Raw genomic sequence first — 15,678 nt, forward strand, 5'->3', positions numbered from 1 at the left:
TGAAACAGGTGAACTCACAGACATCCAGTTTCTGTGTCCAAGATCCTCATAATTCATTCAGTCCTTTCTTTGACTGAACAGTTTGATTCACAAAGATGACAAATCTACACCTCCAGGAACATGTTTGCAGTCACGTAATATTAGAGTTGATTGAAAAGTAACATTACTGATAGATCATTTCTCTTTCAAGAAATCTATTTCTAGCAAATTTCCAATTATTTGGTGCAGCCTTCCTTCAGCTACCTACGAATTCAGGATTAGCAGGCTTTTGAGGAGAAATCTCTTTCCTTTATAAGAAATCAAAGATTAGTCACAATCAATTACAAATACACTTTTTCAATATATCTATACCGACAGACGACTTGAAAACACAAGAAAAGTAGTAAATGGATCCTTTAATCAAAAACCTAATTGAAGGTATTAAATAAAACTTGTTTTTGAGTATATAGAAAACACCTCTCTGCAACAATGGTTATCTAAGTGTGAACAAATAGATGTCAATGTGAAACAATGCATTTCATACGCAGTTTTAAACATATCAAGGTTTATTTATACTTAAAATCAAAGGCCTATGCATTAACCTACTTATTCCAGGAGACCCATTCCCAAAAACGTCCAATAAAATGCTTTCCTACACAATCGGGTGTGCAATGTATGAATTCTTTCTTGGGGAGTAAGCTAGTGACGCCACGTGAAGCATAAAATGCAGACAAGCCGTTGGCTGTTTGCTGCTTGACAGACACCATTTAATTTGGAACTGATGTGAGAACTGGTCAAAGGACTCCAGTATCGTTTGCATGTTAAAATAATGTTGTACAAAAATTTACTAAAAAGGAAAATAAAAAATACAGCAGATTTAAGAGTCCTCAGTAATGCCATGACTGATCAGGAATGAATGAGACACGGGCAAAGTGTTGATAATGAGCCAGGATTAGAGGAGAGAAGTCTTAGCAACAAACTTACCACCGATGATACGATCAAAGGTAGAGTGCCAGCTCTCACAAGAAGGTTGAAGAGCTGAGGGAGACTTCTCAAATAAATAGCAAGTGACTAGGGGGTGGGAATTAAAACTGGTAGCCAATACAAAAAGATAAAACTGTATAACGTTATTTACCCCAAACGTGCCTACGTGCAATGTAAGCTTCACCAGGCGAGCCATATATAGATACCCAGATTCATACTGAAATGTCTTGACACGCCAACATTTCAGACTCTCACCTGCAACTTCGTATATGTGTGGCCACGGGGTTTAGTTGTCCTGTACATTCTGGTGGGGCATGGGACCAATTTATCATGAAATTAATAGACTTTAACACATGCAGAGTAAGAAACTGATTTTCCTTGTGGTTTCATCTCAAGGGGCCATAACAAACAATGCAAATGCAAAACTCATCACACTGGACCCCCTCCCCCAACCTACACATTCATGTGTGTGGGTCCCCCGACAACTCTCTTCACACATGGCACTGCAGTACGGGCACACAATACAGTGAAGGGGGTCTCATGCAACTTCAAGAAGTCTGTTCGTCCTCCGCTTCCAAATATGTTCCGTCAAAGCCAAGAGGTACAACAAATTCAAGCACACGGAGCACTGTTTCGTGGAAGCAGATCTCCTTACATTGCTTTCTACTGCTTAACCCTCCACCAGCCGTGGTCAGGCGAAAGCCATGCATGCAGCTTTGGATTGCGGTGTGCCCTGCCCAGCCCTCTAGTACAACGTGTTGGTTAGAATGATTAATGGAATGAGAATGAACAATTCCTTCTGGTACATGGGCCTCAGTTCTTGGCTTGAGTGGCCGGTACAAATTACATATTAGCGAATAGTCCCAGAAATCAAGTTTCGGAGGTAGGGTTGATGCTTCTTCAAGAGATTGGGATTACAGGTCCTGAAGCATCAATCCAGCGTGATGTTGACTGATGCCAGGGCATCGATGGCCCATCTGGGGTACTTCTTGTCACCGTACATGGTTCTCATAAAGTCCTGCACAAACTCCGGAAAGCGCTGCTGTAGGATGCTCTCTCGCACAGACAGCATCAGATTCAGCTATGGGAAGAAAAAAGTCAAGAACAATTTGTGAAACGAACAGTAGATAATGCAGGCAGAGGAGCAGTAATAAACATCAGGACTCTGAGGCGCGGGTATCCATTAATGATGCCATTTCCCACTTTACTCAAACTGATTTTAGTTGTTTCCGCATAGGCTTTGTTTCAATGAAGTGAGGATTCCAGATCTGCACTGCTAGCTGTCACTCTCTGTGCTAGTTCGGTGTTTGCAAACCTGCAAACAGCCTAGTCATTACCAATGCTAGGCTCCAGGTAACACAGCGGCAGCATCTGCAGTCCTGTCTTCACTTTTGTTGAGACTGCTGGAGTTTCACTCCAGGCTACTAACAAACTATTACTTTATAAAAAAAAAAGCTCTAAGAGTCAAGGGACCGCACTCTATCATTGCTGAAATCTGTCTTCTAACCTAGTCTACCTGGAAACTAGATCAGCCTTTCTAAACTGTGGGTCGTCAGCCGATTTCTAGAGGGTCATAGAAAGAGCAATAAATAAGGAAACCTTTACATTTTGTCACATTTACTGTGGTTCAGACCACGAGGTCAAATGTCAAGTTCCCTTCTGACAAATCGCTGCTTAATATTTTAACACATAAAATGGTGTTTACTTTTCTTTCTATTGACTGCAAAGTGAGAGGAGTTTCTAAAGTGAACTACCTGTAGACTCAATAAAAGGAATAAAGAAATGTTTTAAAAAATAAAGTGAACTATCTGACAATCCTGGTGGGGTACAAGGAGAGACAACTGGGAGAGGCTGTAGGATGTCATTTTTAACACATCCAAATGTAAGTACCTGGAAAATTAACTGTGCACATATTTCAGAATATATCAGCAATCAGGAAAGTAAAAGTGAAGCACTTTTTTGCAATTCTGATGTGTGATGGAATCAAAGATTGTTTTTGGATCAAAACAAATCAAGACACTTCACTGTTTGATGTGCAAATGATACATACTCACAGAAACTCGATTTCCACACATCATTTGTGAGTTTTTTACTTTTGTCATTAAAACTATCTCTGTGCAAAATTAGTTACCATTGCAATGGAAAATGTGCATTCTGTAAATGACAGTGCGCTATCGCATAATGCTTTAGTAATAGACTTGCAGGGGTGTACTCTGGATTGCACCACCTACTACATACTACACCTTTACCGCTCTCCTGCTGAATACATTTGCCACACCTTGTGAGAAGCTAAGATTTTCGACAATCACTATTACTTCAGTGATGTAATGTTGATGTCAGCACACTGCACTGTCAAATGATTCCAGCCCCACTGGTGCAAAGTTGCTTAACCATGTCCCTAAGTCCAGTTTCAACATAAACCCTTGCAAGTCTTGTTTATTTACTTCACAAAACCATTTAAACAGAGAATGTGCTCACTACACATGATCAAGCACAATAATTCCACAACAATTAATTACATTTGTACATAAATTGAGAAATACGGTTGTGGCCTAATGACCAGAGCGACTGACTTTCGGTCTGGGAAACCAGTTTGAGTCCTGGGGTTGGCTCTAGGCAAATCACTTAATCTATTGTGCTTTAAACAAAATGAATCTGACTTTATATTATGCGAACCGGTGCTCATGTAAATCAATTCAACACCTTTGGGCGGTGTTTACGTAGTCACATTTTACGTATGTGGAGGCAAAAATGAACTACTGGGCCTTGTTTTAACACAAAAATCGAAATGAGGCCCTCCCTGATACTGTGGTGAAGAAGTGTTTTTTCAAGTTAGATAAAATGTACATTTTTCACAGCATGGTGGGCAGAAAGTCTGGATTTTATGGTAAGACAGGGAGGCTAATCTTATGCAATCAACAGCATGATTGCTCAGAAGCCTTGTGATTTTAGTGAACAGATGACACAGGTTAGCACCCAGCTCTGAAAAGTGTTCCGGCTCCAGTGCAGTTCATCATTGCAGATCAATATCTTGGCCATAGTCTGATGAAGACATTTCGAAGGATGTGGACATTTGAAAACAATTGCTGTTAGTGAGAAATACAAAAAAATTGTTTTTAAAAAAGTATGTTATTTTGGAAATTCACATCGTTTTGAAAGCATGTCTACTATTACATTGAAAAAAATCGCAGCCCGCCTCATGTCCATTAAAGCTAAGTTGGTCCCAAAAGTGTGTTGTTCTAAAAAGTGGATTGTAGTTCTAAAATGTTTCGGAACCTCTGAACTAAACCATCAAATGTTATTTTGTATCAATGTAGCCTTTCAATTACAACTAAAAATATCAAACTAGAAATATAGAAATCATAATGTCTTTAGTTCGTTTCATTCAACATATAATTCAAATCTGATTAATGTGTACAAACAACAATACCATTTCAGGAAACAATGCCCGGGGCATTCCACCACAAAGTTTTTTGTTGAGGATAAAGGGATTATCAGACATGTTCGAAAGGCCACAAGACAGGCAGGGAATCCTGGATAAAAACCATGGTCAATTATCTTTCCGAGTCCCAGACAGTCTTTCACTTCAGGCTTTGTGTTATCCATTTGCAGAGATGCTGTTCGGCAAGGTGATTCGGTACCTCGGCCAGCAGGCATGGAATCGCACAAACAAATGAATAGCTGGGCCGACTCTGCAACAGATATAGGTCTAAGGCAGCTTCCACCACCAGGCCAGTGAGGGTTCTCCACTACGGTATTGTTGTTGGGAGTCTTGAGACCTACAGAACGTTGGGGAAGGTGCAGTGGCAGAATAGGTCCCTGTGGTTACGCTGAGAAGATGCAAGAGGGCAAGTTGACCCGCAGTGTTGTCGAGACTTCACACAGTTTGCGAGTTGAACTACATAGGGAGGCAGAGCGATCCCTCACAACTCGGATCAGGCCTGATTAAACTGCCAGTAACAAGTTCAGACCTCCACACTGCCCAAACAGCACTGGGCTTCTCTTCTGGGGCAGTCTCCGCTCCTGCAGGATCGGGTACATGCTTTTCCTCTCTGAGCAAGCTGGCAGGCTTCTAGGTGCTCAGAAGAATACAAGTTCACCAGCAAGCTGTGTACACTTCGGATTAAGTCCTCCCACCTCTGGGAGGCTGTTTCGCTGACGGTTAACAGGTCAGGTTCACAGTAGCTCTTCGAATGTTCTAAAGAGCACTCCTTCTTTGGCCAAGAATCTGAGCAAAGTGGGGAGTTTTGGGTCCCATCTTCTTAACTGATTTTGATCCAATGCCAGACGTCCAGCAATGGGCTTGGGGTGGCCCTCTTCCAAGGTTTGCTTTCTGGCTGTAGTGTGGGTATAGCCTTTATTCAAGAAGACAGCTTCTCACACCATGTCCTGGCCATGTTCAACCACAGGTTTCCAATATAAGAGCACAACAGATTGCGAGGACTCTGCACCTGGCAGTCATCAGCCTTCCCGAAGTAGCACTCAAGGGAAAACAAAAGGACAACCAAGGGAATTGTTATAATGGCAAACAGTACTGAATTTTGGAGGAATAGTGACTAAGAGGGGGGAAGCTTAGGGTTTAACTTGGGAGTCACCAGCATCCACTGTCAAAGCCAACAGGTCCAGCCCTGGCACACTGGTACAATGCTTGCTGCTTACTTTTTTTGTTTTACATTTTTATTACAAGCGTATGCCACAAAGAATATAAAACAGATCACTACCTAGCTAAATGTGGTCACCATATGCTTGCGATAAAATGTTAATTAAAAACACATTCACTGTTATGGACATTTTACTAGTATTTTTTATTTAAAGAAAAAAAGTCTTTCCTTAGTGTAACACATTTTACAATTTTTATGTATCTAACAGGAAGAAATGATCACCCAACAAAGCGGTCAAATTGCAGGGAGCCACAATGTCACAATGCACGGAGACAAGAAATAAATCAACATCTAACAGGGCACCTGAAGTACAAGCAAAATAAATGGAAGTTTTTTTTAATACACAGAAATAACATTTAAAAAGCAACATGAAGGGGGCCAGTGGGCTGACCTAGAGACCCCTGCTACATGCTGTGCTGCGCAAAGCAAAACGTAAATGACAATTCAGCGGAATGGATGAAATCTTCTGACCAAAAGCCCTTCTATGGATGTACATTATGTCTTGCTTTTTGGGAAATCAAGAGTGGTAAGACAGTTAAAGCTCGAAAGCTAGATCTAACAAGACTTGTAATGCAAATAGGTCTGGTTTATGAATGAAAGAGTGTTTTCTGTCACTTATGGGTTTACGTTCTCAATAAGCCATCAAGTATACATCCTGTCACTAATCGTTGCACGCATGTATTCTTTCATCCATCCACTGACTAATTCTTACACTCACCCTCTGACACAACTACAATAATACACAAAACTCAACAAAATATGCAAGATAAATTAAAAGAATACAAGTAGAAAAAACATGCAGCTGTCTAAATACTGCAAACATATGCTTGCGATAACTAATCTAAGCATAGTCTAATGCAGTACGCGGTCATGGACGGAAGCTCGGTGTAAATAACGCCCAGCCAGATCAACCACAGAAGACGGCTGACCCAAGGGCCCCCTATGTATTTATATTGATCTATACATCAAAAAGGTTACTTACTCTACAGGCATCTGTTCGTAGGGTACAGTGCTGTAGATTACTCCTGCCATCTAGTGTTGGGCTTGATGTTTGCAACTTGTTTTTCTTCTAAGAAGACTTTTGAGCCATGAGGAATATGACTTCTCCTTCAATCCACGCCACAGTGTTTGGTAATTGTGTATGTAGTTGATCAAGTAGTTGCCTTACAATATCAGCTAATGAAATGTTTCCCAAGAAGGCCATGGAAGTGGCCTTCTTTTGTGTGGTGTGTGCCCAGGAAGGTACAAGAAGAAATTGTTTGGCTTTAAGATAGCAGCTTTAGGTGGCACTTGACAATCTGTCTAGCAATACCTACTTTTGGAATAGGCTGACCTTTTTAGGGGTTGCTAAAAGCTACAAACAGCTGTTCTGCCTTACAGAAGGGTTTGGTCCTGTCACTGTAGTACACGAGAGTCCTCTTGAAGTCTACAGTGTGAAGGGCTCTCTCTACCACTGACTAAGTTTGTGGAAAAAAAAAACAGGAGTTCTATGGTCTGGTTGAGATGAAAGGGGAAAATCCTCTCAGACAGAAACTTTGGGTTGGTTCTCAGAACTACCCTATCTTTGTGGACTTGGATGTAGAGTTCTTGTAATGTAAGTGCTTGCTGTTCACTAATACGTAGGAGAGAGGCTATAGCCATTAACAATGCAACCTTCCTGGAAGGGAACTGAAAGGGCCAGGAATGTCTTGGCTTAAAAAAGAGAACCATGAGTCTGGTAAGGACTATGATGAGATTCCACTTTGGGGCTGGACACAACCTTGGGGGAATGACTCTTTTGATGCTCTGCATAAAAGCCTTTATGACTGATATACGGAACAACAAGAAATGTTCCCTATTCTATGTAAGCAGCTATTGCTGCTAAGTGGAGTCTAATGGAAGTGTATGCTTACTCGTAGTGCTGTAGATAAAAGAGGTAGCATATTATGTCCTGGACTGCAGGGTGTAATGCTATATGTTTTGGGATACAGTAGTGGACAGACCTCTTACATTTTGCCAGATATAAAGTTCAAGTAGTAGGTCTTTGTGCTTCCTAGAGGATGTCCCTGCACTCCTGTGGGAGCATAGGTAACTGAACTCTAGGCTCTCAGGTGCCTAATTGCTAGGTTGAACTGTTTGGGCTGTGGATGTCTGATCTGACCATGGTTCTTGATGAGAAGGTCAGGCCTGTTGGAGAGCTTCTCTGGAGGGATGATAGACATTTTGAGTACAGTTGAGAAACAGGGTTGCCTGGCACAGGTGGCAGCTGTGAGGATGAGTGTTTGCTACAACTTATGGACCTTCTCGGTGTAACCTACTGAGTAGGTCTGCTAGGTCACTGTCCGCTCCCTGAAGATACTGCACTGTCAAATGGATGCAGTGGCGAGGGACTAAAAGCCACTTTGCTTCTGCGAGTAGTACATTGCTGCCATGTTGTCAATTTGGAATAACACCAGCATGTCCTGTATCTGTGGGAGGAAGGCTTTGAGGGCTAGCTGAATTGCTAGGAGTTTGAAGTAGTTGATGTGGTAATCCCGTTATTGTGGGGTCCACAACGCTTGCACTGCTGTGAGATTGAGATGTGTCCCTGCTTGTGATGCACCACGGTGAAGGCGACCTGTGGTAAAGGGTCCTTGAAAGGTCAGCCCTGCCACAGCTTGTTGACACTTGGGACCATTGTGCTGAAAGGCTCTGCTGAAGCAGACACATGTGCATCGGGCACTGTGGCGATGCAGGAGGTTATCATTCCGAGAAGGCGCAAAACTATTATGATTGGTAGAGGACGATTTGGCTGGAAAACAGGAACAAGGAAAAGGGACCAAGTGTGACTTAGTGATGTTGATTATGAAGCCTAAAGAGTGTAGGAGAGATATTACGGTTTTGATATGGATGAGCTATTGAAGATCACTTGAGCTTTTGATAAGCTAATCGTCCAGGTAGGGAAATAAATGAATACCCTTTAGTCTCAAATGTGCTGCATCCACCTCTAAGGATTTGGTGAAGACCCTTCGGTGGTGGTTACCCCGAACGGCAAGACCTTAAATTGTTGGTAATGACAGCTACTTACATTGAAGAGCAGATAGAATTGGTGGGCTGAATGGATGGGGATGTGGAAATATGCATCCTTCAGATCCAATGCTGCAATGATGTTGCTATAAGGATGACACCCTGAAGGGATTACCACGTGGAAGCGTTCCAAAATGATGTATCATTTGAAGGTTCTGAGAATGAGGATTGGTCTGAGGGACCCACCCTTCTTCAGGATAAGAAAATAAGTAAAACCCCTTTTTCCTTGGTGTTGTACGAGAGCAGGGTCAATGGCTTCTTTCTGTTAGTGTGCTTGTACATCTTCCTATAGGACTACATGATCCTCACTGAGATGGGAGGCAAAAGGCGGCATATTGGGGCAGGTGTCAGTGAAACTCTAGGTAGTAACTGTGCTGACATAAGCAAGAACACATTTGTCTGAAGTGATTTCCTGACACCGTGCCAAGAAATCTTTGATTCTCTGCCCAACAGGTGTTGTGTGGTCTGGTGGGAGCTGCTAGGGAGTCAGTGTTCTGTGTTGCAGAGGGCCTCCTTCGGAAGAATCCCCCTTAACTCTTCCTTTATTGTTGTTTCCACTATATGTGACATGCCCATCAGAGAGCTTGCATCGTGACATCCTGGAGCAGTGTCATTCAGTAAGCGCACACATGCATTATTACTTATGCATGCATCATCACACATGTGTGATCCTACTGAATGACACATGCACCATTTCATTTATTATTTTATTCACCGATCCAAGATGCCCTTCAGCCTGTGGCTGGTCATTGGAACAGCTCTCATCTGCAGGTACACAGGCTATCATATCACTTTCCGAATGGTTCTGTGTACAAATTGCAATATTCACACACAGGAATTGGATATTACGTTGTACCTCTGGTCAATATTAGCCTGGAAAAGTCCTTTGAGAAGAAACTTGTCGGCTGCAGTGGGTGTCACCTGTTCGGCTTGAACAACTATTAGAACATACCTACATCACATCATTGTCCTCCATGTGACCAAACAACTAGTGTACACTTTTTATCCTTACCGGTATAACAAAATTGATTAATCTTTCAATATTAGCTCAGATTACTTAATTTTTGTGAGTCAATAATTATATAAAACTGTATATGTATCTGACATCCTTTGGTTAAAGACAAATAGCATACTTATTCTCACTGCTTGATGTGTGCCCAACAAACCATATTCATGTCAAGAGTGATAGAGTTTCCCATCACTCTAGATGCACTCGTCAGTAGCAGAGTGTAGTCTGGTGTTGCATTTTATCCAATATTGCTGTCATTTACTGCTACGTTGATGCCTTGAATTTGTCCACTTAAATATGTGAGGTGTGGTGGATGGTTTCCGCCGCTACCATTGTAAAGCTAATACGCCTTTACTTAGAAACCTACAAGCGAACACCACACAGCACTAAATGTAGGTTTCTGGCAGGGATATTGTTTGAGAGACCAATAAAAGATATCATACTTCATGGCAACTTCTGTACCCCAGAATAACTGAATATGATCAGCCTGCAAAAGCCAGCAGCCAATAATGACTGAACTAGCAAAGCTTGACACGCCAGAGACCCTAAAATACAGGAAGGAGAACTTGTATTGGTGTGAAACAGGCAAAGTGATAGAAAGTTCGGCTTATCATTTCAAAGAAATGTCGAGATGGTAGTGAAATAAGAATGTAGTATGATAAAAGCAGAGAGGAGGCATAAAGAGCCACTCACAATACATCTCATTTCAGAAAGTGGAAGAAGGAAGGACTCAAACGAAGTTATGAGCCCCAAACAGGACATCCATGAGAACTATGACAGTTGGGAACTCGAAGAGGCTGGTGACGATCTTGATGGCTCTCTGAACAGAGAGAACACCTGACAAGGGGTAGAGAGGGGTAGAGCATCCTGAAGGAGGACTACTGGCAAGATAAACCAGGGCAAGAAGGAATCGTCACACCTCTGCAATCCAACCAACAACTTGAGACCTGGCCCACAGAGATCCCGAAAGTTGAAAGACTATGGGGGTCATTACAACCCTGGCGGACGGTGTTAAAGCGGCGGTAAGAACGCCAACAGGCTGGCGGTCTTTTTTTCCGTATTATGACCATGGCGGTTACCGCCATGGTCATCCGCCGCTTCACCGTTCCGCCCGCCAGGGCGGAGATGACCGCTGGGCTGGAGACCTGGGTCTCCAGCCCGGCGGCCGCCACAATACCGCCGCCGGTATTTTGACCCGGCTTACCGCCGTGGATTTCCAGCGGTAGGAACCGCCATGAAATCCATGGCGGTAAGCCCTATCAGTGCCAGGGAATTCCTTCCCTGGCACGGACAGGGGTCTCCCCCACCCCCACCCGACTCCCTCCCCTACACCCCCCACCACCCCTGCCACCCCCCAAAGGTGGCAGGGCCCCCCTCCCCACCCCCCAACATCACATAACTCACACACACACACGACACGCACGCAGGCACCACCAACACACGCACACACACCAACATACATGTCTACATCCACACACTCAGTCAGACACGCACACCCATATACAGACATACACGCACACATCCATACAGAAATACATACAGACATGCACGCACTCATTCCCAACACACGCATCACACCCGCAAGCATACACGCACTCACACCCCCCCTCTACATACACAGACGCACACCCCCATGCACCCACACAACACCCCCCCACCCCCCTTCCCTAGCGGACGATCGACTTACCTTGTCCGTCGATCCTCTGGGAGGGAACGGGAGCCATGGGGGCTGCTCCGCCGACACCACACTGCCAACAGAACACCGCCACGGCGAATCACAGGACGTGATTCGCTGGGTGGTGTTCTGTTGGCGTGGCGGTGGAGGTGGAGCAACCTCCACTTCCCCGCCGCCCGCCAGTATGGCTGTTGGCAGCTCTCCGTCCGTAAAAGGACGGAGAGCAGCCAACAGTCATAATACGCCGAGCGGCAAACCGCCACTACTGGCGGTCTTCCGCTCGGCGGTCTTGTTAAAAGACCGCCGAGGTTGTAATGACCCCCTATATTTGTTGAGATAGTAGGTTCAAAGTACATGAACAATCCTTTGTTAGTTTTTTGTTGGCCCATGGTTTGTAGCCCATGCTTTGAAAAAGTTGGGTAGGAACGTAGTGTGCCATGTGACACACGTAGGACATGTGTCACTTGGCCACGCTTCCCGATGCAGCATCAGGTGATAAAATAAATATGACTTGAGACCCACACGAGTGAGTAGTGTGCTTTACAAATACTTTGATTGATTGATTGACTCTGGCTGCACTCATGGTGCAGTGGTTGTAACCTGAGGGCATGGTTTTGGCTTGTCCCTCTGCGTTCACCAGCAGGTTACAATCCTCACTCCTCCTTTGAGATTTGTCAGAGCTAAGCCAGGGAATCAGGTGGGGCCATAACTTCTAACTCTGGCTGCCTCCTGAATGGATACATTTTTTCCACCGGGACTCTCTCACTGAGAAAGGGGCCTGGACTGAACAGGAGTCAGCACTGAGATGAACATAAGTCAGTTCACAGACCAGTGTTATCAAAAGGAAACACGGGTTTCATCGTCATGTGATCTTCAATTCTAGACTGGCCCACAGATAAGGTATGAGAGATCCAACTCCACCAGCTGCACAAGCCTGTGAGGATATTACTCAATTGTCCTGGAGACCTTTCCAGGTGTGTTAACGAGAGGACAATTTGATACACAACGTAGGATGGTAATTTTATTTTGAGGAGAGACTAGGGTTCTGATTTTGGCTCCCTCACTCACTTAACACATTTTTTGATTGTGAGTAAATCCATTTATCTCCCTGTGCCCCAATTCCTTAATCTGACAAAACCGTGAGCCATCAAAGGCAGGCTAAATGGAGGTACCAATCATTCAGTCAATCAAAATAAGTCCATCACTTGCACAACAGAAGCAAGAGGCAGCATTGTCTCCAGTGAAATAACTAAGTTACATATTGCTTTTTAGGTCTTGCCTAAGACAGCACATGCACTGACAATCGCAAGCTCTTTTCTTAACAAAAACAAACCTTTTACTTCTAGGTGTCCTTAAGAGTGTAGGCTGTTTTCCACTCTGCGTGCATCACTGCTTGCTTAGTTTCCCTCCCACTATTGAACAAGTTACTTACCTTCGGTAACGCCTTAGCTGGTAGAGACAATATTTGCCGGACAGATGTTGGGGACTGGAACTCCACATACTAATGCAGTGGTTGCAGCTGTAGTTCGGGTAGAATGAGCACGCAAACCCTCAGGGGGTTCCATTTTGGCCAGTGCATAGCAGATCTTAATGCAGACTACAACCCATTTGGAGATGGTCCACTCTTTCACTGCCGACCTTTCTTCGCACCCACACAAAGAATTGGTCATCCACCCAGCGCTATTTCGTATGATCAAGGTAGAATGCAAATGCTCTTTTTGGGTTTAGGTGGCTGAGTCTCTCCTCTTCCTTAGAAGGATGTGGGGATGTGTAAAAAGTAGGCAAGGTGATGGGTTGCCCTACACGAAAGGGCATAACCACTTTTGGCAGAAATGAGGCCCTAATGCAAAGCACCATTTTGTCAGGATAGATGGAAAGGTAGGGAGGCTTAGATGACAATGCCTGCAGCTCACTAACCCTGTGGCAGATGTAATGGCCACAAGGAAGACTGTTTTCAAAGTGAGAAACATGAGAGGACAGTTGAGGAGAGGCTCAAAATGAGCGCACATCAGAAATGTCAAACCCAAATTCAGATTCCCATTGAGGCAGAATGAATGGGGATGGAGGACAGAGGTATGTAAGACATTTGAGGAGCCTATGTTCAATAAGGGACTTCAACAAAGAAGGTTGCTCAGGAAACCTCAAAAAAGCAGAAATAGCAGACAAATAACCCTTAAAAGTGCCCACAGCTGAGCCCAGGGGAAGGATAAATAACAGAACCTCAGAGAGAGGGGCAGAATGGGGTTTAAAAGACTTGTCAGTGCACCATGACACAATTTTCTTTCAACGACAGGTGTACATTGTTTTGGCAGAGGGATGCCTGGCTACCAAGATTACATTACAGACTATGGGAGGAAGGTCAAAAGCTGTCAACTGTCGCCGCCCAAAGGGCAAGTCATATTAGAGGATCAATGGACTTGCTCAGCAGCTCGGGATACCAGGCTCTTCATGCCCAGTCCAGAGCCACGAGGATTACTTGGGCCCAGTTGTTCTTTATCTTCTGGTGAACTCTGGGTAGAAGTGGTATGGGTGGAAAGGAGTACAGAAGTCCTGAGTTTCACTCAAGACGAAAAGTGTCTCTGAGCAATTGCTGCCTTGAAACTCACAAAACTACTGACACTGCACGTTCTCTGCAGAGGTGAACAGATCTAACCAAGGCTCTCCCCACTGCTGAAAGAGACCTTGCGCCACTTCCAGATGGAGACTCTAGTCATGATCTGCTTGGAATTTTCGGCTGTGTTTGTCCGCTCTGGTGTTCAGAGATCCAGCCAGATGTTGAGCCATCCAGAAAATGCTCTGCTGTTCCAGTCATGGCCAGAAACGCAGAGCCTCTTGACAAAGGGTCCACAACCTCACCCCACCCTGCTTTATGCAATACCACATGGCAGTAGTGTTGTCCGTGAACACGTGCACCATTTTTATCTCTTGATAGAGGGAAGAAATGCTTTCAATGCTAGCCGGATCACATGGAGCTCCAACAGGTTGACATGGAGTCCACATTCCACTGGAGACCAGACACCTCTGAGCTCTACCTCTCCCACATAGCCGCCCCATCCCAGGAGTGACGCATCTGTCACTACTGTCAGATATGGTTGGGGAAGAGAGAGGAATCTGCCTCCTACCCAATCACAGTTTGTTAACCACCACTGCGGATCTTTTGCAGTTCCCTCCAAAATCTAGACCTTGTCAGAGAGATTTCCCTGCTGCTGTGCCCACTGAACTTCAGGCCCCGTTGTAGAGCCGGCATATGCCATCTGGTATGTTTCACCAGGAGGATGGAGGAGACTATGAGACCCAGCAGCTTCAGATTCATTCTCACCGAAATCCAGGATAGAGGTTGAAACATCGGTATCATAGCCTGAACATCCCGGACTTGCCGCTTGGGAAGATAACCCCATAACTGCACTGTGCCCGGAACAACTCCGATGAAAGGGAGCATCTGAGATGGAGTCGGTGTGACTTCTGCATGTTTACAGTGAGCCTCAGCAAATGCAGTAGGTGTGTTGTAGTCTGGAAGTGGGTGATGACAGTCTGGGGCAAACCCACTTTCAACAGCCAGTCATCGAGATAGGGGAAGACTCAAATCCCTGATCTTCGCAGATGAGCTGCAACCACTGCCTTCACCTTGGTGAACACCTAAAGGCGCTGGTAAGGTCAAAGGGGAGCACTTTGAACTGAAAGTGCTTGAGGCCTACAGTGAACCGCAAGTAACTCTTTTGGGCAGGCCTGAAGGGGATATGAAAATAAGCATCCTAAAAGTCCTATGCTACTATCTAGTCTCATGGGTCCAAGGCAGATAGGGCAAAAATGATCAACCTGAACTTCTTCTTAAGGAAGAGATTGAGGGACCGAAGGTCTAGGTTAGGATAAAGGGCCTTGTCCTTTTTGGGAACCAGAAAGTAGCAGGTATTGCAACCACAACCTACTTCTGGAACTGGAACCCTCTCTATGGCTCCCTTGGCCAGAGAGATATAATTTTGGCACGGAGAAGGCACAAGTGATCCTCCATCATCCGATTGTAGGATGGTGGCATGGATGGAAAGGTAGTCTTGAAGGGGAGGGGAGGGAGTAGCCTCTTCAGACTATCTACAAAACCCACCTGTCTGATGTGATACGCCAACTGGCCAATGGTAGTGTAGAGTTAGACTAAGAATGTTTACATTCTGCTGGGGGTGGGGAGACAGGAAGGTGAGTAATGGGGCAGACTGTCCAGACTGCTGGCCACCTGATCCACAAGATCGGTGGATACCGCACCCTCGCCCACACAAAGGCTGGTTTGGACTAGGTACCCAGTAGGACGTCCATGAGGGCCTCATTAAACGGGA

At 44.7% G+C, this 15,678-nt stretch overlaps 1 protein-coding gene across 2 annotated transcripts in view; it reads right to left on the bottom strand.

The window, feature by feature from the left end:
- Positions 1-378: 378 nt before the first annotated feature.
- QTRT1 (queuine tRNA-ribosyltransferase catalytic subunit 1) overlaps positions 379-15,678 on the bottom strand; it is a 150,169-nt gene continuing 134,869 nt past the window's right edge. For both annotated transcript variants that reach the window (XM_069231535.1, XM_069231536.1), the window contains exon 10: positions 379-2,044. In XM_069231535.1, coding sequence (XP_069087636.1) covers positions 1,895-2,044 — 150 coding nt within the window. In that variant the 3' untranslated portion in view covers positions 379-1,894. The remainder of the gene's footprint in view (positions 2,045-15,678) is intronic.

This window comes from Pleurodeles waltl, chromosome 4_2 (genome assembly GCF_031143425.1).
Source record: "Pleurodeles waltl isolate 20211129_DDA chromosome 4_2, aPleWal1.hap1.20221129, whole genome shotgun sequence".
Lineage (NCBI taxonomy): Eukaryota > Metazoa > Chordata > Amphibia > Caudata > Salamandridae > Pleurodeles > Pleurodeles waltl.